The 23,594-nt window shown below is 53.6% G+C and overlaps 1 protein-coding gene across 1 annotated transcript in view; it reads right to left on the bottom strand.

The window, feature by feature from the left end:
• OLFM1 (olfactomedin 1) overlaps window positions 1–10,123 on the bottom strand; it is a 39,179-nt gene extending 29,056 nt beyond the window's left edge. Inside the window, exon 1 of the mRNA XM_058524448.1 lies at window positions 9,747–10,123. Within this exon, the coding sequence (XP_058380431.1) occupies window positions 9,747–9,842 (96 nt within the window). The 5' untranslated portion in view covers window positions 9,843–10,123. The remainder of the gene's footprint in view (window positions 1–9,746) is intronic.
• Window positions 10,124–23,594: the final 13,471 nt, after the last annotated feature.

Genomic DNA, 23,594 nt, shown 5'->3' with positions numbered 1-23,594 from the left:
CTGTAACCTGTGGGACCCCTGCTGCTCTAGCCTGCACCTGTGCTACTGTAACCTGTACCTGTGCTGCTCTGACCTGCACCCTTGCTGCTGTAACCTGTGGGAACCCTGCTGCTGTAATCTACACCCATGTTGTCACTCCAGCCTGCGCCCCTGCTGCTATAACCAGCTGGGAGGTTCAGGGTTAGTCACTTCCAACTCCTCTAATCCCAAACCAAAGCCCTCTGCAGGTCTGGAGTCTACAGTTCAGTAGGAGAGACCGCTGCTTTTAATGCTTCTGAAGGGCCATCTGAGAAGCCTCGCGCAAGTGAGGACAGACACCGGGCCGCTTTGACACGTCATGATTTGATTTAGAAGACTACGTGATATTTCCAAAAGCAGTCTACGGACTGGTGAAGAATGAAGGCGTTTGGATTAAAGGATCCCTGGTGGCAGCCAACACCAAGTGCTCCTAAGGAGGAATTTAAATCCCAGTTTTCACACGGCTCCCCCTGAAGCAAGTCTCACTTATGTTCGCAACTCTGAATAACCCTCATAAGACGATGGAGCAGGGCTGCACCCCAGACACCCTCAGACTAAGAGCCTGATGTCACTCACTGCTCACAGACGCCCTGGGTGGTGCTCACGTGGGCTCCACTCCACAGAGGAGTTGTTTCAGGCTTAGGAAGATGACAGGACCTGTCCAAGGTCCTATGGGGGGCCAGCTGTTCCCAGGCCAAGTCCAAAACAATGGTCCACATCTACCTTCCAGACGTCATGGTGTCTCAGTCCGTTCAGGCTGCTCTAACAAAACATCACCTACCAGTGGCTTATAAACAACAGATATTTATTGCTCACAGTTCTGGAGGCTGGAAGACCGAGATGAAGGCGCCGGCGTGATTGCGTTCTGGTGAGGGCCCGCTTCCTGGCTCATCGCTGGCGCCTTCTCGTGGTGTCCTCACCCGGAGGGAGGGTGAGGGACCTCTCTGGAGCCTCATTATAGGGCACTAATCCCATTCACGAGGGCGGGGCAGCTCCCAAGGGCCCCCCTCCCAATGCCATTGTCTTTGAGGGTTAGGGTTTCATCACACGAAGGGCAGGGGCATGAACATTCAGACCTCAGCACACGGCCCCTGTGAACTCTCACAGGCCCGGGAGGAGCGTGATCCGCGTGGCCACAGACACCCCGCCACCTGCACAATTCCACGGTGCACAGGGGCCCCCCAGAGACATTTCTGCCCGCGCGTTCCTAGGCCCTCGTCAGAGCCTGTGGAAGGCCATGAGACCGGCCCTCCCTGCGCGGTTCCTGGCTCAGGCCTGCAATGCCGGGGCACCTGTTGTGACGTGTCAAACTGGCCTGGTGTCTGTCCTCACGCCAGCCCCCTCCTGCGCAAGTCCACCTGCGCACGTGAGACAAGAAGGCTGACCTCCACGGCCCCAGGGTTCACGGCTCTCAACATGACGTGAAAGCATCCTCCTGCCTAAAACCCTGTGCTTCTCATGAGGGACAGGCACGCATGGGGGGTGAAGCGTCACCTAATGAAGGCCCACAATGACCGTGTGCCAGCGAGGAGGGCACATCTGCGTGTGTCCAGTCCACAAACAGAAAACCGAGGTCCACAGAGTGAGGACCTGCTGGGGTCTGGGCCAGTCCGCCAGGCTCCTTGGCAAAGAGAGACCCCAAAGGACACAGTTTGGATGCCCTTTTGCTGTTTAAAAATATGCATATTTTCCTTAAGCTATTGGCACATAGCTGGGGGGGGGCCAGGGAGAGGGAGGGAGAGAGAAAGAAGGAGGGAACAGAGATGGGAGAGAAAGAGGGGGCAGGAGCGAGGAGGGGGCCTCACGTGGAGCCACTCTGCTCCCTCCACCCCACAGGCACCCTTTCCAGTCACCCTCCCTGCTGGGGGAGGAATGTTCTTGGAGCAGGGAGAGGACCTGGTCTCCAGCCGGGCATCTGGGAGGAGCCCACGGATCCCCCAAACCCTCTCTCCCAGCAGCCACGGAAGACCGCCACGGGCAGTCCGATCCAAATGTCCCCTTCATTGTGGCCCCTCTGCGGCTCTGGGGGTACACTTGGGCAGACGGCGGTAGACGGTGGTGGATGGCAGTGGACAGCATTATCACTCCTCGCGCCCTTCCTGTAAGAGGATTTTCCTCCTGGCCTATCCCCTTGCGCCTTGCAGTGCCTCCCTTGGGCAGAGGGTCCCCTGCCACTACCGATGTCGGGCTTGGCTGTGTGGCCTGACATTCTGGCCAGGGAAAGGAGGGGACAGCTCTCTCCCCTGAGCAGAAGCCGTCAGAGCCGTGCACGTCCCTGCAGCGCTCCTGTTCCCTACCTCCTCCATGAGGAAGGCGTGTACCGAGAGGACCTGGGAAGACACAAGGGCCAGAGCTTCGCCAACCACCACGGCAGCCTGTACCGAAAAATGCACCGTGGTCCTTGGGAGACACCACAATTTGGGGTTTGTTAGCAGAGTTAGCGAGAGCTGGCTAATCCAGGGCATGGACCTTCTTTTACCTTCTGCTCAGGTTCTAGCTCCTTCTCTGGTGTCGAGACTTATGGTCTCTATTCAATCCCCCAGGGACGGGGAGCCTCTTCCCCGAGGGAGAGCACTCTGCTGACTGCAGCTATCACGGGGGGGACTACTTTTTCCACTGAGCTCTGCCGCGCCCATTTCCAGCCCTCAGTGCTGGGTCTTTGTCCATCCAGAGAGCTGACTGTCTGTGGCTCACCCTGGCCTTCCTGCCACAGCCTCTGCTCCCACTCCGGAAAGTTCCACGCTGCTGTCATAAATGTTGCCTCAGACGGGCTCATGTCCAGACCGTGGGAGGCCACAGGTCAATAGCTGTTCAACAGAAATGGGGTCAAGTTTTGGGAGTGGCACTTTGAAGAACACAGACGAGATAATTCAGCGGGCACATGGCCCTCTGAACTCATGGTGTCGGCGGCCCCACCAACATTACCAATTCCTACCTTCCAGGAAAGGGAACTCTCCATAGCTCAATGAGAAGGACAGTCCAGTTTCTATTGAATAAGTAACTGATCTTGACATGAATTAAATGATGTTAACATGAATTAGAAGGTGACATGTTATAAAAACATCTAAACATCAACTCTGGGGTCCAGCTGGTACGCAGAAAACACCCCAGAATGCAACATTTGCTCAGAGCAGAGGACTTTGGTGCTGCCAGATTCTAGACAGTGAGCTCCTTCCAGCCGGGGCACGCGGTGTCCACAGGTGGCCACTCCCCTGGAACACACGCTCCACCCTCAGCACCATCGCCACCTTCACAAACTGATTAGGACCCTCTCACTGCCTGCTGAGCCCGGACTTGGCCTCAGAAACCTTCTCAGCCGCCTCCGCCAACAGTTCGTGTTGTCTCTGGAGAAACTGCCCGCTTTATACCCCTCGTGCTGCTTATGGAGTAACTAAATCAATGCCTCTTCCCAGCTGCCACTCACAACTGGTTCTGCCTGTGCATCCACAGGACAAGAATCGGGGGCTGGGCTGCCTGGGGAGTGGGAGCATGTGGGAGCCCTGGGCGGGGCAGGGGCACAGGGACTCACATGTCTGAGAGCAGAATGCTGTCAGATTTACAACCAGCACCCCAGGTGTTAGTAAAGTTATTGATCATATTTATAAATACCTGTCTGTTCTTTCTTTGACCTTCAGATACCCAAAGCATCACTTGAAGTAAGTGGGAGTAACTCTCTTTCCAGAACCACCCACAAGAGCCATTTTGCACACTAGGGAAATGTCTGGGGGCAAAGTTTAACCTCCTGGGGGGCGTCCTGTATACCCGTGAAAACCACAGGATGGAGCTGAATTGCGGTAGATGAGCATCTCCACGGTGAGTGTTATTACCCCGTGCGTCTGACTGTGGACAAAGGCGGGCATTCAGCATGCTCCCATGCCTCACCTGCACTCTTCAATCTAGACTCTTCCGAGTCACCGACTCGCTCACTGACCATCAGATTTTAAATGTCATCGAACCGTGCACAGGGAATATCCAGGCCAAGTCCCTAGTGCCGAGATGGGAACAAGCAGATTGGTGAGCCCACGCCTTTTAAACACTGCTGGAGAGCAGAGGAGCCACCATCGCCAACTGTCACCTGGCAGTTGTCATGAGATTTAAGCTGGGCACAGAAGAAGGGGGGATGGTGTTAACAAGGAAGACTTCCCCAGACGCGGAGCCCCCTGCCAGGCCCGGTCACCGAAGTGCGGCCGTACATCCTCTCCCTGGCGGCTGCCTCACTCCCCGAGATTGTGCCAATTATGCCAAAGGCAGCAAACGGTGTGAGTAGAACGGCAGGTGTTTCAGGCAGTTTTGAGATTTAGCGGCTGCATCAGATAACTGCGTCCGTGTCCTAAATCTTACTTCTTGGATCTGAGTCGTCAAGCTGGGACATTCGAGCTGGTGCCGAGCTCCTCGCGTGAGCCCTGATTTTATTCCTGGGAGAACCAAGGGGAGGAACCTGAGTGCCCTCTCTCAGCCGCCCCTCCAACTCCCCAGGGTGAAGGGACTTGTCCGAGGTCGCCCATCGTTAGTGGTAGGGAGGAAGCCACAACCTCTGACCCCCTAAACGCTCCTCCCGGTGCGCTGGTCTTCCTTCTAAAAGCCAGGTGTCAAGGTGAGCAGTCCACTGGGCTCTTGAACATGCCTACAAAGGTGGCGTGAGCTGGCGCCTCCTTTTTACTGGTTCTCAGTGATAATGAGCTGTTTTCTCTCCTTTTTATCTTTCTCTCCGTCTTAACAAGAACATGAACTCAGGTGTCTCAGGTGACAGACAGACCTGGGACTGCGACTCGCTTGCTGTCTGGGGTCTGTCACTTACGTGCGGGGCCACAGGCAGGTTCCCCAGCCTCGGCCCCCTCATTTCGAGCACGGGGACAGTAACACAGGGTTGCCAGGACGGCTGCGACCTGATCTAGATTAAGCTCCTGGCAGGGAGTGTGACATACAGTGACACTCAGAGAATATTAACCCTCATTACGGGCTTTACCCCGAGTGCTTTAAGCTCCTGGCAAGTTTCTTCTGTGTGTCATAATCTGAAAAAATGAAGAGAGATGCATTTTTCACTCTCCATGTCCTCCTCTCCTTACCTAGGCCATGGGAACAACCTTACGACTGGTGGTTTCAGGGTGTGAAGAGCGTCCACAGAGCATCTTCCAGAGCTGAAAACTGGCTCCTCTCCCCGTCCGCCCAGCTCACAGGCGCCATGCATCTAATTCAGTTTAGCTAGTAATTAGTTTTGTATTACTTTACACGGTGGTGTTAATACTGATTACAGGGCCTGATAACTTGAGTGATAAATACAACCCAAGGCGGAAAATTACCTTACTTTTTATTGGGGAAGGCTGAAGTCAGTGGAATGAGAAGCAAATTGCTTTCGGAGATGAAGCAGCTGCCTCATGTTGAGGATTTAGAGCTTAACGCCCCCCTGGTGTCACGGTGCCTTCTCGCCCAGTGGAAGCCCCCCTCTCATGGCTGTTCGTGGGTCCGGAGGCCAGCTCCCGTAGCAGTAGCCAACTGCAGTGCAAAGACGGAATAAATTCCTTGCATTGTGAACTAACTAGTTTAGGGAGAGACCCCAGTGCTCCCCGAACTCCCTGATAGCCACTAGCACTCCAGTGTCCAGGGCAGATGTGGGGGCTGAGGGGCTGGGGCAGGTGGACAGATGTCGGCGGGGTCAAACTGCCCAAGTTGAGCCTCGAGCAGGTGACAAAATTCAGCTGTTTTATTCTCGTTAAATTTGTCCAGGGGAGTGGGTTGGGGCCTTCCACTGTCGAAGCAGCTGAGTCTGAGGATGAGAGAACAGCTTTGAGGTGAGGGGCCTCAGTGGGATTCTGAGGGGGCTGACTCCACGCCAGCTCCTTGGTGACCCCTGCCCTGTGCACACACAGCACCCACACACCTCCCCCGAGCCGAGTCCAGGGTTTGGCCACATCTCTACTCAGGCGCCTAGACCGGCAAACAGCCTATCAGCCTCGGGGACGGAGCATACAGCAGTCACTCCATAAAGCCTGAAGGCACATGACAACCACAGTAACAGTTGGCACTCCTGGACGGTCTGGGCTTCCTTACAGCTGGAACCCCACCAGGATGTCGAGGGGGCGTTACGTTGTTAAGAAAGGCCATGCCCAGCTTGGGGTTAGCACAGCTAATGAGAAGGGATCTACTTCACTCTTAAAGCGGATTCCTCAACACACCTTTATTGAGCTCTGCACACGAGAGCCCAGGTGTCTGGCCCTTCTTCATGTGCAGCCTCTGTGTGCATCCTCCCTTCTGCCCACCTGTTCTCTCTCCATCTTCCTGCCCCTGGCTCAGTGCTGGACCCAGGGGCAACCTTGGGACCCGGCTTGCACATCACCCCTCCTCCAACGCTTTCTCCAGCTCCCGCAGCACAACTCAATCCTCCCTCCACTCCGGTCCCAGAGCACTTGGCTCAGACAGCTCTCGTGCCTCTTAAACTAATAATTACGGCAGAGCCTCGGGTCTTCTCACAAAGCATGTCGGCTCAGATGCCAGAAGGCAAAGCTTGGACTCGCTCAGCATCGTAAGCCCAGGTCTGACCGAGTTAAACCCGACCAGCTGGCACCCGAGAACGGCACGTGAACGGAAAGGATGAGTGAGCGACTGAACGAGCAGGATTGGGGTTTGTAGTAGGGAGACACCTTCTAGAATCATCTAGTTTTGTCCTCCTTGTTTTAAAAAGGTGGAAGTTCGGGTTGAGAGGTTAAGAGCCTCTCTCAAGCTCACGAGATGGTGCCTGGTGGGAGTCGAAGAGTCAGGGCAGCAGAGTGCAAGGTCGCGGTACCGACTTCCCAGCCCTTTCAGGCCATCACATCCAGGGGACACACTTCCATCTGAATGGGCAGCTGGGGTGGGCCAGGAGCTCAGGCAGCCCCAGTGCTGCCCCATCTCCCCCAGGACAGAGAGAGCAACTCCTCTGCACCCCGGCTGGGGAGCTCCCCACGACGCGTCTCAAGGAGCATGAAACGCCAGCCCTTCACTAAAAGTCAAAGAAGAGGACCAAGGAAAACGTCTTTCTATCTGAGGACAAAGTTCAGCAACCCCACAAGCCTGCTGCGCAGTAGGCCATCCGTCAATAGCTGGCACTTGATTGAGTGGCTCATCGTAAGTGAGCTGTCAGGAGAACAGATGGCCCGGCCATGTGCTCCACTCCCCTGCCCGTCTGCCTGAATCCTTCAAGCAACATCCACGAGTGCAGGTGAAATCCATACGTTTCTGACTTGTCCCCATTACCACGCCTGCTGATCCACAAACGCAGCAGCCCTGGAACCTTGTGTCCCTTGGAAGGGCCCCTAAAAGTGAGGTGTGGCAGTGGGGTCAGTGCAATTTACCTAAAGTGGGAGCAGAAAAAGGTGGCAGGGGACAGACACCACACAGCTCAATCACCAGCGCTCTGTCCTCCTTTTCCTAAAGCCCAGAGGGATCGTAGTCCTTTACAAAGGTAAGTAATAAGATGCTTGGGTATGGATGTCCCCAGACAGCTCTCAGATTCAGAGCAGCCCAGCTCTGCACCCACACCCACTCCCACCCCAGACCCCGCCCTAGAGGGCACTGCTCCAGGTGAGAGGCACCTGGCCCAACCCCAAGGGGCCTACCCGGGCAGGACCAGGGTAGCCAGGGTCTCTGGAGCTGGTCGGAGCCCACCACTCTCTGAGCCCTTCTTAGACTTGAAATGGTGACAGTGATTTTAGCGGGCTGAGTCTCTGCCCTAAAATCCCACTACAGTTAGGGATAATAGGCCTCCTACGGAAGATTCTGAAAACACAAGCTCAGAGGCAGGCCTAGGGCGGGCAGGGCCATGCGCGAGGGGGGAAGTGCCTCTTGGCTGCGTTGAGGGACACATTCCCCTGAGAGATCCCTCCACTCAGCTTCAGAAAGATGAACCTCAGGAAGACAACACCACCTTTTCCCTTCCCTGCCCCGGGGGAGCTGTCCAGGGTCCTGAAGAGGATGGTCAGCATGCAGGGTGAGGATGCAGGTGTGTGTGCAGGGGCTGGCTGAGATTCCGATGGCTGGCACCTTTAGTGTGGACAGCCAAACACTTTCACCACCAAGACGAAGCTTGCAATTGAAGTTGAACCAAAAGTTTCTTCCAAGAACAGGGGGTCTTGAAAAAGGTGTGTGGAGGAGAGCCTACGGAGGAAAAGCGTCTTGTGGACTGGGAATGAAGTTCAGGGTGCCCGGAAGTCAGAACCATTAAGGCTTGGAGCACCCTCAGGGCAGCCACTTCCAGCCCACCCGGGACCAGCCATCTCTTTCCCGAGATGCCTAAGTAAGGCACAAGCTGCTAATCAGAACCTGCCTGGCTCCTTTCTGCCCGTGTGTGCTCAGGGCTGTGGGTGTGAGCATGCGTGAGTGTGCACGTGCATGTGTGCAACTGTCCATCCACAGCGCACAAACCCACCACTCAGCCAGGCCTCCCCACCACCAGGAAAACTTCTCTCCTGGAGACCTTGCAGAGCCTCTCCAGGGGAACTGGCTGATTGTCAGATGACACCGGGCAGGGGTCTCTGAGGGCAGGTGGGACAACAAAACCCTCCAGAGGCTGGGGTTGGGGCTGCACTTCTCGGGCAGAGCTAGGGAGCTGGCAAGGGCTTGGAGGCAAAACAAGGGAAGCTTGTTCCAGAGCCTTCTCTCCTGTGATCCACCTCTCTCTCTCTTCTCTCTTTTGTTTCCTCCTTTATTCTGAGAGGGAGGGAGGTGGGGAGGGAGGGAAGGAGGGTTGGGGCAGCTGGGGCTTGGGGCCAAGTGCTGGCAGCCCATCCACTTCCTGGACCTGCAGCTCCAAAGGGCCGGCGTCTCTCAGCTCAGAGCGTGGCACAGTGGCACCATCCAAAGGGCATTTTAATGTCACTCCCGTGCAGCCTGGCTCCTGAAGCTGGCAGACTCTTCCCAGCACCCTGGTGCCAAAGCAACACCCCCAGCCGGGCGCTCCCAGACAGCCCTTCTCCTTCCCCCAGACCTGCCAGCTCCGAAATACATTCTTAAAATGGAGAATACCAGCCTGAGACAGGATCTCTATTGACACATTGTTCAGGGGATGGCAAGCCTGCTTAAAATGCCCAGCGGTCCCCGCACACGCGTACGGTCGCTTGCCACTCACACTTAACGCCGCGCCTGTGGCCGCAACCCCCAAGCCTGCCACACTGAGCCCACAATGCACCCCAGCCCCACACATGCCTGCCGCCTGCCCTTCCCTGTCTGGTCTCAGCAGCACAATTCCCAGTGGCTGCTTGGGAAGCCCCAAGGGCAGCGTTATAACCAAAGGGGTGCATGCAGGATGCTCCAGAAGAGGGGAGCAGGGTGCAGGGTGGGGGGTGGGGTGGGAATTAGGTCAGATCTACCTCTGAAAACGCCAGGGGCTTGGACATCCTGCTCTGTCTTCCCCCCAGATGACAACAGCAGCCAAATGACCCCCTCATGCTGCCCTTTGAACTTCTCAGCAGGAGTAGGAGGCCAGGGAGTCCTGGGGGGCGGGGGGCAGCTGTGCAGCCCCGCTGAGTCAGGGCTGGGGGGTCCTGGGGAGCCGGCACCAGTCTCGGGTCAGCCTGCACCCCTCCCTCCAACCCAGGTGCGGCCCGGCACTCTGGCCCCCTCCCCAACCCCGGGGCTCGGGCGCCCAGGCAGGGGGCGCGGGGCTGCGCGGAGCCGCTGCCCGACTTTGCCGGGCTCCCAGGGGGCCGGGCGGGCACCTCGCACGCAGGGAGGAAAATGGCGTTGGATGCACATACTTGAGTGAGTTCAGTGCCCATCAGGATGAGGAAGAGGAGGCTGAGGAGCTTCCGGGCCGGTTGCATGTCTCGCTGCCACCTCCAACGTCCTAGCATGCAGGGAGCCTTGGGTCTCGCCGGCCGGCGGCTGCGTGGACGCGGACGCGCTCGCGCTCCCGGCTCTGCTGGCTCCGCGGCGCCTGGCCGTGTCCCCGCACCTTCAGCACCCGGAGCAGGCGGCGCGCGGGGTCTGCTGCGCGGAGCCTCCGCTCTGCATAGTGATCGCGTCCCGCGGTTCCGCGCGGTCCGGGCAGGGCTGGGCCGGGCGGGGCCGGCGGGCTGCCCCTCCTCCGCCCCTCCTCCTGACGGCTCCCGCGCCCCGCGGAGCGCAGATGCGCGGCTCGAGGCGGTGGGTGCCAAAAGTTTGCTGGGAAGAGGCGGGGGCGGGGTGGCGCAGAGGGACCCGCGCGCCACGCTCACGCGCGGGAGGGGGAGGGCGGCGGCGGCCGGCGGGGAAGCAGGCTGGGACAGGATGTGACATCAAAAAGGCGGGGGAAATTTAACTCGGAGAGAAAACTCCATTCTCACTGGCCTCAGCTGCAGCGGGGCTCAGATCTGGGGATCTGGGATCTGGGATCAGGATGCAGCGGCGGCCAGAGCTGGGGACAGGGGCCCCTGGACTCAAGGAGTGGGCAGCGGAGTGGGGGCGGGGGGATGGCCGCTGGGGGAGGGTCCCGGGTGCGGGCCTAGGATCAAAAGGCTTGGCCTCTCCAGGAGGTACAGAAGATAAAAGCTGAACATGTCCTTAGAGGTCACCCTTGGATAGGATAAACTGAGGCTCAGACCAGGAAGGATGTTTCTGGAGTGGGGTTGTGAGGATGGGTGCAGAGCTAGAACGTGGGCCCTCTGGCAGGCTGACTGGCCTTCTGTCCTCCTGCGGTGGTCAGCGTGGGCATGAAGAGGAAACAGGCATCGCGGTGTGCTGGGGCTCCTGTCCCCATGCAGAGCATGCGGGCTGCTGGTTTGAATGCACACGCGTTCCGGTGGGTATGCACAGGCCTGTAAGGCTCCCTGTGGGTCTGCATTGTGTGCATGTGTATTCGCATGGCTACAGAGGACACAGCTTTGCCTACCCAAGATGCCTTCCCTGACCCCAGAACCTAAGAGAGGAGCTCATAAGCCAGCACCGGGCGCTTCCAGAACCCGCTGAGCCCGGTCTGTCCTTGTACCCCCAGACCTGGAGATCTCCTCCAGCTGGTGTGGAGATGCCCCTCTCTCTCCCTCTCCGTGTCACCCTCACTCTCCTTTCACATGTGCCCAAGCCGGAGAGCTGAGTCTCAGACCACAGGGAGCTTGTCTGGGAACCACACTTTCCATGTGAATTCCCCATTTAGGGGGAGAAGGCCCCAAGCGCCTCTGTTTTCTGAGAAGCTAAGGTGGCGATAGGTATTTAGAAGCATCTCTCTTAGTGTTTAGTCTTTGGAAAATAAACTCTATAAAGAAAATATCTGATGGAAAGAGGCTCTAAACCCAATAACCACAAGATGCAGGGCTGCAAAGTGTGATGTGGTCTAACCTTCTTATTTCACAGATGGAGAAACTGGAGCCCTGGGGGAGGGGCGTAACTCACCTGGAGTCACTCGAGGAGTTCCAGAGCAAAGGCGAGGTGCCAACTCCTGCCCCGTCACCGTGCCACCCAGCACTTGAGGAGGCGCCCTCTGGGCGTTGGGTGAAGGAGCTGGGCGTGAGTACTCGAGAAGAGAAGATGGAGGGTAGAGCTGGCATGGCCTTCACTCTCTGAGGGGCTCCGCCGTGGAGGAAGCACGCCTCTGAGCACCAGAGGGCAGAGCTACAACCAGGGGGCACGTTACAGGGAAGCAAAGAGGGGCTGGGCTCTTTGGTGAGGAGTGGGCTTCCCTACCCTGGAGGCATTTAAGCAGAGAGAGGTCCTGGTGGTGTGCCCTCAGGCGGGGAGGACCCCGAGATTCTGAGATGAGATGGTGCTAGAGAAATGAAAGGTGGGGTTGTGGGAGTTGTTTCTCTCTCTTGTCTCTTCCTCTGCTCTTACCGACCAGAGCGTCCTCACTTTGAATGCAAGAAAGTTGTTTGTGAGCCCCTTAGCCCCTTGGCCTCCTGGTGATCGCTGTAGAGACAGTAAAGGGTGGAGAGATCACTGCACTTGGAGCTGGAGGGGCTGCTGTCGTCCTGGCTCTTCCGGGTAGTGGCTTTCTGAGCCTCAGTTTCCACTCCTGTAGAATGGGAATGAATGATGCCAGCGCTGCGTGTCTCACAGGCTGTTGAGAAGATCAGACACAAGAATGGGTGAACATACTTTATAAACTCAAAAGAACTAGGAGGAAGGTTCAGAGAGTCATTGAGCACCTTCAGCACGTGGGCCCCCTGCTAAGTTTCTCCTCCAGCCTTCACATTGGTGCCCTGGGGCCACTGCTGCTGTCCCCTGTGTCCAGAAGAGAACAGAGGTACGTGACACGTCATGGGGCTGGGATGCGAACCCGGTCTTTGCGCTTTTGTTTCCAAGGACTGGGGAGGAAGACGGTATTGATTTCCTCAGGTGGACTGAGATCTAAGATCTAATTTTAGCAAGACTTGTTTTTATTTTAAAAGTCATACAACTATCTGACCCAGCAATTCCACTTCTGGGTCTAGGCCCAAAGGAATTGAAAGCAGGATCTCGAACAGATGTTTGTACACCCATGTTCATAGCAGCATTGTCCCCAACAGCCAAAAAATGCAAACAACCCAAGTGTCCATTGACAGATGGACAGATAAATAAAATGTAGTACATGGAATGGAATATTATTCAGCCTTAAAAAAGAAGGGAATTCTGACACCTGCTACAATATGGATGAACCTTGAAGACATTGTGCTAAGTGAAATAAGCCATTCACAAAAGGACAAATACTGTATGATTGCGCTTATATGGGGGACCTAGAATAGGCAAATTCATAGAGACTGAGAGTAGATTAGAAGTTACTAGAGACTGAGGGGAGAGAGGATGGGGAGTGATTATTTAACGGGTACAGAATTTCTGTTTGGAGGGAGAAAAAGTTTTGGAAATAGATAGTGGTGATCGTTGCACAATATGATGAATGTAATTAATGCCACTGAATTGTACATTTAAGATGGTTAAAATTTTACTGTATATATTTATATTTAGTTTACTATAAATATACAATTTTTACCACAATTTAAGAAAATAATAATGTAATATACCAAAAACCATTGAATTCTACACTTTAAGTGGGTAAATTATGTGGTATGTGAATTATATCTTAATAAAGCTGTTTATAAAAAATTATACAGACTCATTATTGTATTACTTTAAAAAAATAAAATACAAAGCAGAACGTATCAGCGACAATGAAAGCCCACCAGGGTGGTCGCTGGTGGTCGCCATGCAGATGTGTTTCTGTGCGTGTGTGCAGAGGAAGGATAATGAAGAATGTAAGGCAATATCCTCTACTAACCAAATCCTGACCCCGTGACGGTGGGCATGTCACCCTCCATGCCCACACCTTCTCCGAGTGGAGGTGATGGGCACGGCCCGAGCTGGCAGCTGATGGAGCGAGCGACCCCAGCGTGGGAAACGCCTGGGACCGAGCCTAGCGGGCACGGCACAGCGGCTGGAAACAAAGAGGAAGATGGGCAGGCTCCTGTTGGAGGTGAAGAACATTCTGCTGTGAAGGAAAGAGATCAGCCCTCATGTGGTTTGCAGCCTAGGATAATAGACTGTTCTTGAATTTAACAGAAGGAAGGGAAACCAGAGTGAAAAGGGAGAAATTACTGATAAATACTCGTTTATCTTCACTGCACGAGATATTGTCTCCTAGAAGAAGCTTCTAATGCAGAGAAAGAAAAGTCCACATCGACCGTTAACCGTTGGGGCTCAGACACGCTTCCATTCTGGCCATATCGGCCACAGCCTGTTTAGAAACACAGGAGATTTTTGCCTCTTTTTCCTCTGGTCTCCCCGTTCCCAACCCCAGATTTTTAATGTCTATATTATTTTTACATTGTCAGGGTTTATGATGTTTATATTCGCTCCTTCAGCAAATATCCCTCATTAGCTGTTCCTAGTTCTGGATTTATGTGGATTTGGTGCCCAGTCCTGTGCCAGCTCCTCCTGAGTTCTTTGCTTTGATTCACCCCTTTTGGGTTGGCTAAAGTCTGGGTGCAAGGGCCACAGTCAGGGATGCTGCCACACCTCTCTGCTGACCAGTTTAGATTCTTGTCTTTCTTCTTACCTCACTGGCTTTCCCATCTGGGAAGTCGTGAAGAGCCACAGATTGGTGGCCTCAGGCTCCCATCCCTCCATGCCAGGCCTGAGCCCCCAAGCCGTGCTGGGATGTGACCCAGTGGGTACGGAGCCATTGGGTGCCACTTTGTTCTTCATCTGGTACAGCAGGTTCTGGGGTACACCCCCCAGCCCCCGCTGTCCTCCTGATGGAACTTGGACCAGCGAGTGCCCCGCAAGGAGCCCAGTTCTTGCTGAGGCTCCTCTGGACTTCACCAAATCCATATGCTTTGAGCTCCTTTAAGACAAGCCTCCTTCCGCTGCCAGCCTCATTATAATGTGACAGCACGGTTGCCAAGGCAACGGCACTAACTCTCCCCTCTCCTCTCTGCAAATTTCCCAGCAAATGGGGCCCGAACCTACGCAAGTTGTCCGGCCGCCCGTGCCCAGAGCAGCGGGCTACCTAGCTTCCCTCTCCTCCGCGTGCTGAGCCGAGTGTCCCACACAGCCTCCCTGGCCCGGACCTCCGCCCTTCCTTCTCAGCCTCCCCGGCCCCCCACTGTCCTTGTTAAACTGACTCTGGGGAATGACGGGTATTGACTGAGAACCCAGCACATGGCAGGCCGGGCCAGACAGAGGGGCCTCCTTGGGGCTGCGGGCACTGCCCGGGCGACCGTGACAGGCTCCTACCCAGGACTCAAGGCTGCCTCCCCCCGTCAGCTCTGGGGACTTGTGCCTGCCGGTCGCCGGCTTCTAACTTTTGGAAGTTATCAGGGAAGGAAGGGCAGCCAGTCCTGCACAGCCGCTGGCCTCCCTACTGGACGTGGTCACTGTCACTGCGGAGCTGGTGGAGACCACACTGCCTCAATCATTCCCAGCCCTCCTGTGTGCCTGGCCTGTGGTAACGGACTACACGTCTTCTCTCAGGAACCCCCAAGGCCTCACGGGATGTGGTGCTCACTGCTTCCTTTGCAGGTGTTCACCCAGAAACCAGCAGCACGGAGGCCCCAACTCCATTGGCTCCAGTCACTGCAGCCACCCCTCCTCCTTGTCCAGCTGGGATTCCAGGAACCAGCCTTGGAGCCTCTCTCGGCCCCCAGCAAGCCGGCCTTCCCCACCGTCCCTGCTCCGGGACGGCCAGCAGGGCTGCAGGTGTCACCACCATGCAGACTGGTCCCACTTGAACTCATCACCTCCCACCCCAGGGTGCCTGGGGCTACCAGGAGTCCTGCCTCAGCCCCACTCCCAGCTCCCACTCTCCTAGCTGCTCCCACACATGCTGCCCTCCCCACACTTGGTCCCCAGCTATAGTGTGATTCTTACTGCACCAAGGAAACGGGGCTCTCTGAAGAGCCACCCTCAGGTCCCAGGCACTGCCTTGCTCTGTCGCACAGGGAATTGTCTCCGCCCCGGGTGGCACTGCCCCTCTCCCATGCATGTCCTCTCTGAGTGACCATTCCCATCAGCCACAGAACGTTGCATTTCTCCCCTCTTGAAAAAGAAAACCTTTTATCTTTCATCCTCTATAGCCGTTGCCCCACCCCTCTGCTCCCCTGTACAGAAATAAGGTCTTCACTCACTGCGTCCACATCCTCTCCTCCTGGTCTCTTCCGAGCCCGCCCCTCAGAACTGCTACATTCCAGCTCACCGGGTTGCCAAACCCAATGGTCAAAACGGCCCCTTCTCTTCCCCTGGACCTGGGCAGGCCCCTCCGTTCGTGGCCCTCATCAGGCTTTTTGCTGGTGCTCGCCATCTTGCCACCTTCTGAAGGTGGGGTGACGCTCTGTCCTCCGACGTCTCTCTGCCAGGTGCTTCCTCTGGGCCCTGACGTTGACCCCCATCTCTATGCTGTCCCCACTTCCTCTTCCCTGAACTGCAGACTGGTAGTGAGCTTCCAGCCCGACGGCTCCCTGGCTGTCCAATCACCTCTCTTCCCTGACGGGCCCACACAGCTTCGCATACCCCACTCCAACTCCATCCCAGGAAACTGCAATCCCGCTCTTCCTGTCACTCGGGCCAACAGGCCGGGAGCTATGCCTGGCTCCCTGGTTTCTTTCACCTCTCATCCAACCCATCAGCAAATCCTACCTGCCAACCATCCAATCATCCGGGATGCGCGCTTCTGCCCGCCTCTGCAGTTGGCACGCTGCTCGCTGGGGTCCCCACTGCAGCCCTTACCTGCAGCCAGCGTGGCCCTTCTCAGGCCTCACTGAGATCCTGACCCTGCAAAGCTCATTGCTTATCCTGTCCTACGATGTCCTCTGTCATGAGGCCCGTCCCCTTTCTAATCTCGTCCCTCACCTCCCCCCTCTCAGTCCTCTCCAGCTGTACCATCTTTCTTGCTTCCCTGGGACACACCAAGGACGCGCCTGCCTCAAGGCATTTGTACTTGCTGTTCCCTCCTGGGGAACCTTCTTGTCCTGACACCCGCATAGCCCCTATCCTGGCGTCATTCAGGTCGCAGCCTCGTTGTCACCTTTCAGGGAAGCTCCCCCCGACCTCCTGGTGCAAAGAGCATCTTCGCCCACCCCATCTTTCTCTAGCCCTTGACTCCGCCTTGTTTTTCCTCTTGGTTCTTTTTACCATTTGATATAATACATATTTATTTGTTTATTTTTTCTCTCTCTCCCACTAGAGCTCACTGAAGGCAAAGCAAATAATGTCGATACCTTTACGGGACCGTATGAGTGTCCTGTGGCTGCTGTAACAAATGACCACAGACTCGGGGGCTTAAAACAATAGACACTTGTCCTCTCCCGGTTCTGGAGGCCAGAAGTCTGCAATCAAGGTGTTGGCAGGGCCGAGCTCCCCCAGAGGCTCTAGGGGAGGGTCTTTCCTGCCTCTTCCGGCTCCTGGTGGCTCCTGGCAGCCTTGGCTTGTGGCAGCATCCCTCCAATCTTCAAAGCCAGCATCTTCAAACTCTCTGCCCATCTTCACATCACCCTCTCCTCTGTATGTGTCAAATCTCCTCTGGCTCCCTCTTGTAATGACACTTGTGATGGCATTTAGGGCCACCCACATAATCCAGAATGATCTCTCCCCATCAAGATTCTTAACTTGATCACATTTGCAAAGACTCTCTTTCCACGGAAGGTCATGTTCATAGGGGCCAGGGAGTAGGATGTAGACATCATTTGGGGAGCCGTTTTTCAGCCTACGGCAGAGACAGAAAATAAACAAGGAAGCAAACAAAAGAACTTGGTAAATATTGATTATGGCGAGTGTGTGAAGCTAATAAATGGGATGCTGGGACCCAGAGTCACATGGGGATGTGGCCAGGCAGGCCCACGGAGGAGGCTCAGAAGGTGCCCAGGAAGTGGGGGGAGTGTCCCACGGAGGCTGGGAGGGGGTGAGACTTGGTGACTTTGGGGAAAGAGAGAGATTGAGAGAGAAGGCTGGCACGGCTGGTGCGGGCAGAGGGAGCGGGCAGTGGAGATGGCTTAGTGGAGGCTGGAGCTGGCAGGACCTTCTCAGCCACGGAAAGACCTTTGGACTTTGTTCTCATAAGAAGGCAGCCAGCAGGGTTTTAGGAAGGGAAGTGATGGGACTGATTTCCATTTTGAGACCTCTGCTTCTCGGTGGAGAATAGAGTGGGGGAGCCAGAGGGGACCACTGGGGGCTGTTGTCCTGGGGCGGCTGAAAGGGGTCACAGGAATGATGACCGGCCTTGGCTGAGGGTGGTCGCGGAGCCAGTGGAGAAATTAGCGGTGTGGATGGAATACTTGGTTCCGAGAGACGGTGGGGACAGGATGTGCCGACGGCTGGTGTGGGCTTGGGGATCAGGGATGGTCTAGAAGCACTGGTTTCCGGCTCTGGATGGGTCATGGGCTCCCACTGCGGGCGGGGAGATGCAGAGACAAGCAGGGTCAGACGGGGAGTCAGGAGCCCAGTGTGGGGTGTCGTAGGTGAGAGAAGCCTGGCAGAGATGCCAAGAAGAGGAGCCGAGTAGGACACTGGTCGTGCCGTCTGCAGTTCAGGGACACGACCACAGGTGGGGATGCACTGCTGGGACGGGCAGCCCCTCTGGACCTGATGGGCTCCCCCAGCAGGGATGTTGTGGGGATGAGGATGCAGAGACCGGCAGCACGTGAGTCGCTCACCCCTCCTCAGGGAGAGGCGGGAGCTGAAGGGCAGAGGAGGGGTCCCCCACAGAGCCCAGCCCCCCGTCCAGTGTCGTGGGGCAGCCCTGGGAGCAACTTAGGCTGCGGTCCCTAGGACATCCTTGGTGGGGTCCCCTGGGCTGGCGTGGCCCCCTGCAGGCTGGGGGTGCTCAGCAAGCAGGGCAGAGGGCTCCAGGTACCCAGAACCAGTGAGAACCTGGGCGGGAGGCCCCACACCTGCCCGACGCTGAGGCTAGGGCACGCCATCCACTGCCGCTGTGGGGGTGGGTCCCAGCTCAATGCCCCCTGCTTGTTGCTTGAGAGCCCGCCCAGACCCTTAGCCTGGGGCCTGGCTGGTTCCCATGGTGGGGTTCCTGTTCTGGTAGCCCACCCTGTGCCCACATCTTCTCCTGGTAGAGGGAGAGAGAAGGAACTGTGCAATTATTAAACCTTCTGTGAATCACAGTGCTGGATACTGGTGTGCGTGCAGCGTGTTCTCACTGCCTCTATATTCAAGCCACGCTGCTTCCACCTTTGCAAAGTGAGGAAACCGAGGCCCTGAGATGCTAAGCGCCCTGCCCCAGGTGGCAGCAGAGCTGCAGCGCTGCGGGTCCCGGGCTCCTGCTCACCCATCACGTGTCTGCTGGGAGTAGGGTCAGCTTTGATCTTGCATCCCCCTCCCAGGGCTGGAGACCTGCTTCCGAATTCCACCTGTGTGGCCAACAGCCGTCAGGGGACACACAGATCATCGGAGAGCTGTCACCTGCTAAACAATTACCCTGTGCCAGGCCCTGGGCTCAGCTCTCTGCAGCCCTATTTCTCTCCTGCTGTTGCCTCATTTTACATATGGGGAAACTGAAGCAGAGACAAGGGGAGACACTGGCTCAGGGTCACAGGGCTGCCTCAAACCAGGACCCCCAGGATCCAGAGCTGGGCTCTCCCCTGCCCGGCGGCCCTGCCTACAGCTGGCCCCCCTCCAGACGGGGCCCCACTCAGCCCCCGCATATACATCTGCAAAGACACACTCCCGCTGAGGTCTGAGGCCTCACCTGCCGGTTGTCCGGTTCCTCAGGGTGCAATTTGAGAACAGAGACAGAAAACCAAAGGCTGTTAAATGCACTGGTGAAGGTGGTCGGTTTAGAAAAAAAGCAAGATGAAATAAGTCACATCAATCTCTGTGGTCTCTCCAGCTAGTGTGTTGTCAGCAAGAACAGCAAAAAAAATTGGAGACAGTCGATACCAAACCTGCTATTTAGGAAAAATCGCTGAGGGCCTTCTTGGCCATGCCAAGGCACGGATGTGAATCAGGTAACTGCTCGCCCTCCGAGCCCTTTTCTAGAAGTTGTTGCCTGGGTTAAAAAGCTCCAGGTGAGAAATGCAGGCTGCTGCATGCAGTGGGAGGAACTGGGGCTGGAAAGGGAGAGCTTTCGGGGCTCACAGAGCCATGACCCCAGCAGAAGGGAGGGCTCGCCAGAGGCCTCCTTGGAGCTTCGGTTTCATAAGCAATGGTTTGGAGTTTCCGTGGCACCAGCATCATGTTTCCTCTTGTAGTTTACTCAGGAGGCACGGCTCTGGGAGATGTGCAGGAGAGGCCTGCACAACCTGAGGCAGCAGAGGAGAAGGTCTCTGCTCCTTTTTCCAGTGGTTGCAGTACAAGCAATTATTTCACCCACAGATAGAGGCTGGTTTGCTCCTTTTCAGATTTGTATGCTTCTCTGTCGTGCTTTTACTGGAGGTTCTAGAAACCACCACTAAATGTTGAATAGGAGTAGTGAGAGCGGGAATCCTTGTCTTGTTCCCAAACTTCAGGGGAAAGCGTGCACCACTAAAGTATGACGCTAGCTGTAGATTTTACATAGCTCCCCGTTATGGTTCTCTTCTATTCTTAGTTCACTGAGAGTTTTATTAAAATTCGATATTTAATTTTGCCAAATGCTTTTTCTGTATTGATTGCGATGACCATATGGTTTTCCTCCTTTATTCTGTTAATATGGTAAATTACATTGATTGATTTTCAGATGTTAAACCATCCTTGCATTCTGAGATAAACCCTTCTTGGTTGTAATGTGTTACCCTCTTTATATGCTGCTAGATTCCCCAATTTGCTAATTTTTTGTTAAGGACTTTCGTGTGTGTGATCATGAAGAATATTGGTTTGTTGCTGTAGCTGCTTTTTTCTCGTAATGTCTTTGTCTGTTTTGGTATTAGGATGTTTGGCCAGGATGACGCTGGCCTCATCAAATAGGTTGGGAAGTTTTCTCTTCCCTTCTGATATCTGAAAGAGTTACTATAAATTTGATGTTATTTCTTCTTTGTTTCGATAGAATTCACCAGCGAAACCATCTGGGCCTAGAATTTTCTTATTGGGAAGATTTGTTTGTTTTCATAAAAAAACTCATTAAAAAAATAGATAAAGATACTCAGATTTTCTCTTTCATCTAGTGTAAATTTTGGTAAGTAGCATTTTTCAAGGAATTGGACCTTTAAAACAAAGTTGTCAAATTTGTTGGCACAAATTTTTCATAATATTCTCTTAAGTTTTTATTATTGTTGAATGTATTGAAATTAAGTTATTTATTTCTGACACAAGCAATTTAAAGCTATATATTTCCCCCCAAGCACTGCTTTAAATGCATCTCATAAATTGTCATACACTGTATTTTACTTATCATTCAGCTTGAAATATTTTCTGATTTCCATTGTGATCTCTTCCTTGAGCATGGATTATATGGCATCCACATGTTTGGGAGTCTTCTATATATCTTGCTATGATTGATTGCTAATTTAATTCCATTGTGGTCAGGGAACATGCTCTGTGTGCCAAAAATTCTTTCAAATTTAGTTTACTTTTTCTATGGCTCAGAATATGGTCCGTCTTGGTGAGCAGACCACGCGTACTTAGGAAGAATGTGCATTTTCGGTCGTGGGGTGTAGCATCTGATACATATCAGTTACTTCCAGATGATGGACGGTGTTGTTCAGGTCCTCTATGATTTTATTGACATTTTTCTCCAGCTCTCCCATCAGTTGTTGGGAGAGGGGTGTTAAAATATTTTACTATGATCATGGAGTTTTTTTCTTTCTTCAGTTCTGTCAATGTTCGCTTCATGAATTAGGTGCACACACATTTATGACCGTTTAGTCTTCCTGACAAATTGACCCTTTGATCTTTATGAAACGTCCACCTTTATCTTTGGCAACACGCTTTGTCTTGGAGTCTATTTTATCTGATATTAACAAAGCTACTTCAACTCCTCTTTCTTACTCTTTGCATGGTGCCTATTTTCATCCATTGACTTCCCACTTGCTCCTGTCTTTATATTTAAAGTCTTCTCTTGTAGACAGTACAGAGTTGGGTCTCACTTTCCTTTTAATCCATTCTGACAACCTCTGCCTTTTAATTGGAGCACTTCCTCCATTAATATTTAGATGTATTGTTTTATATTTGTTTTCTGTTTTTTGTTTGTTATTGTTGTTCTTTTTCTACTTTCTTTTGGATTATTTGACTATATTTTAAAAATAATTCCATCATAATTTGCATCTTGACTTTTAAGTTACACATCTTTGTGTTGTTATATTAGCAGTTACTCAGGAATTACAATATACATTCCCTAATTTTTCACAGTCTGCCAGGGATAACGTTGTACCACTTTACAAACTGCAGGTCCATTCACACCCTCATCCTTTCTGCTATTGTTATCAAATGTATTACTTCACATACATTATAAACCCCAAAGACATTATCCACTTTTTACTTTAACCAGTCATATGTGTTTTAAAGAAATTGAGGGGACAAATAGTCGCTTTCTATTTACCTGTCTGCTTGCCACTTCGGATGCTCCTCATTCATCCTGAAGATCCACATTCCCACCTGGCATCATTACCTTCCAGCTGAGGAAACCCCTTTAGTGCTCCTTGTCATGTAGACCCTGGGGGAGGATTCTCTTCATTTTCCTTTAACTAAAAATGTCTTTATTCTTCATTGGTGAAGCTACTTTAATTGGATGGAGAATTCTTGGTTGGGAGGGTTTTCTTTCTCCTAGCTCTTTAAGGAAGGTATCTAAGATGCTATTAATTTTGTGGTGTTTTTTCTCTCTTTTCTTCACATTGGCTGATTTCTATCTATGTTCAAGTTCATGGATTCTTTCCTTTGTCATCTCCAATCTACTAATTAAGCCCATCAGATAACTTTTTTTTTTATTCACGGTGTTTTATTTTTCAGTTCTAAAATTTCCATTTGGGTACCTGTTACATTTTCTGTTTCTCTATGTGATTTTTTATCTTTCCTTTCATGATGAGGGTATTTTCCTTTCTCTCATTGAGTATAGTCAAAAATGGCTGTCTTTGCCTAGTAATTCCAGCATTTGGTCCACCTCAGGGTCTTTTTCCTTGTAAATGAGCACACTTTCCTGACTCTTCAATTATTGAATACTTTTCAAAACTATTATTGCTTTGTCGTGAGACTCTGGATTCGGTTGCATTGCTCCAAAGGGTTGGTATTTCTAGCAGGCAATTGACTTGGCTAGACCCAAACTACAAACTCAGTCACCCTGTGGATGGCAGGTGCCTGAGTTTCAGTTCAGCCTGCTTTTCTTCTGCCCCACTCGTGTGTGCTTCAGGGTCCAGCAGAGTCCTGGGCCGAGCTTCTATGCAGAATGCGGGTCCCCTTCTTGGCTCTCTCCTTTTCCAGATCCCCCCTCACTCTCCAGCATCCCTGCTTCCCAGGGCTCCTTCCCATGCTTCCTCCAGCCAGAAGGATGCCAGGCTTTCCCATCGGAGTTCTAGCTGCCCGGGGCACTCAGCCCACGCACCCACGGCCTCCACGTTCTAATTCCCATCCAGTATCTGCCTGCTTATGTCCACCCCCAGAGACTTCAGCTGATTGTTGTTTGCATTTTGTGCGGCATTTATAGCTGTGTTTTGGCGAGAGGATTGGTTTCTTAGTTTATCAGTACTGCAACGGAACCCTGGAAGCCGTTTCTTTCTTTTACCATCATTTACCCCCCGGAGGGGCAGGGAAGGAGAAGCTGTTCTGTTTCCACTGCAGCCAGTCCCAGTCCCTTTATATCTAACAGGTCAACCTTTAACTTCTCTTCCGACATTTGGTCGTTGGCCTCCAGAAGCCGCTATGTGGTACTTTGAATGTTCTGTCTGGAAACTCCTTAGGTAGTTCACTGAGTTCGTTAAGTTTATTTCTGATTTTCCACGAAACCACAGGCAACAGCGGTGCCAAACTTTCTGCTCCAGCGTAACAAGGCCTCAAAGCCTCCAGTGGCATTCGCCGCCTTTCCTTTAAACCCTCTTCATCAGCCTCCTCGCGTCCATTTAGCGTCCACTAACACTCTCACGGACCCTTCGTCTTGACCGAAAGTCTTGATGATCCTCCAGCTTCCTCTTGCCACCTGGTTTCAAAGCCAAGGTCATGTGCTTTAGTTTTGGTTACGGCAGCACCCCACTTCCAGGAACAATACTCTGCTCTGGGACCTATTGTGCTTAATAAGTCACGCCAACTTA

This window comes from Diceros bicornis, chromosome 28 (genome assembly GCF_020826845.1).
Source record: "Diceros bicornis minor isolate mBicDic1 chromosome 28, mDicBic1.mat.cur, whole genome shotgun sequence".
Lineage (NCBI taxonomy): Eukaryota > Metazoa > Chordata > Mammalia > Perissodactyla > Rhinocerotidae > Diceros > Diceros bicornis.
This window is presented reverse-complemented; position numbering and strand designations above follow the sequence as displayed.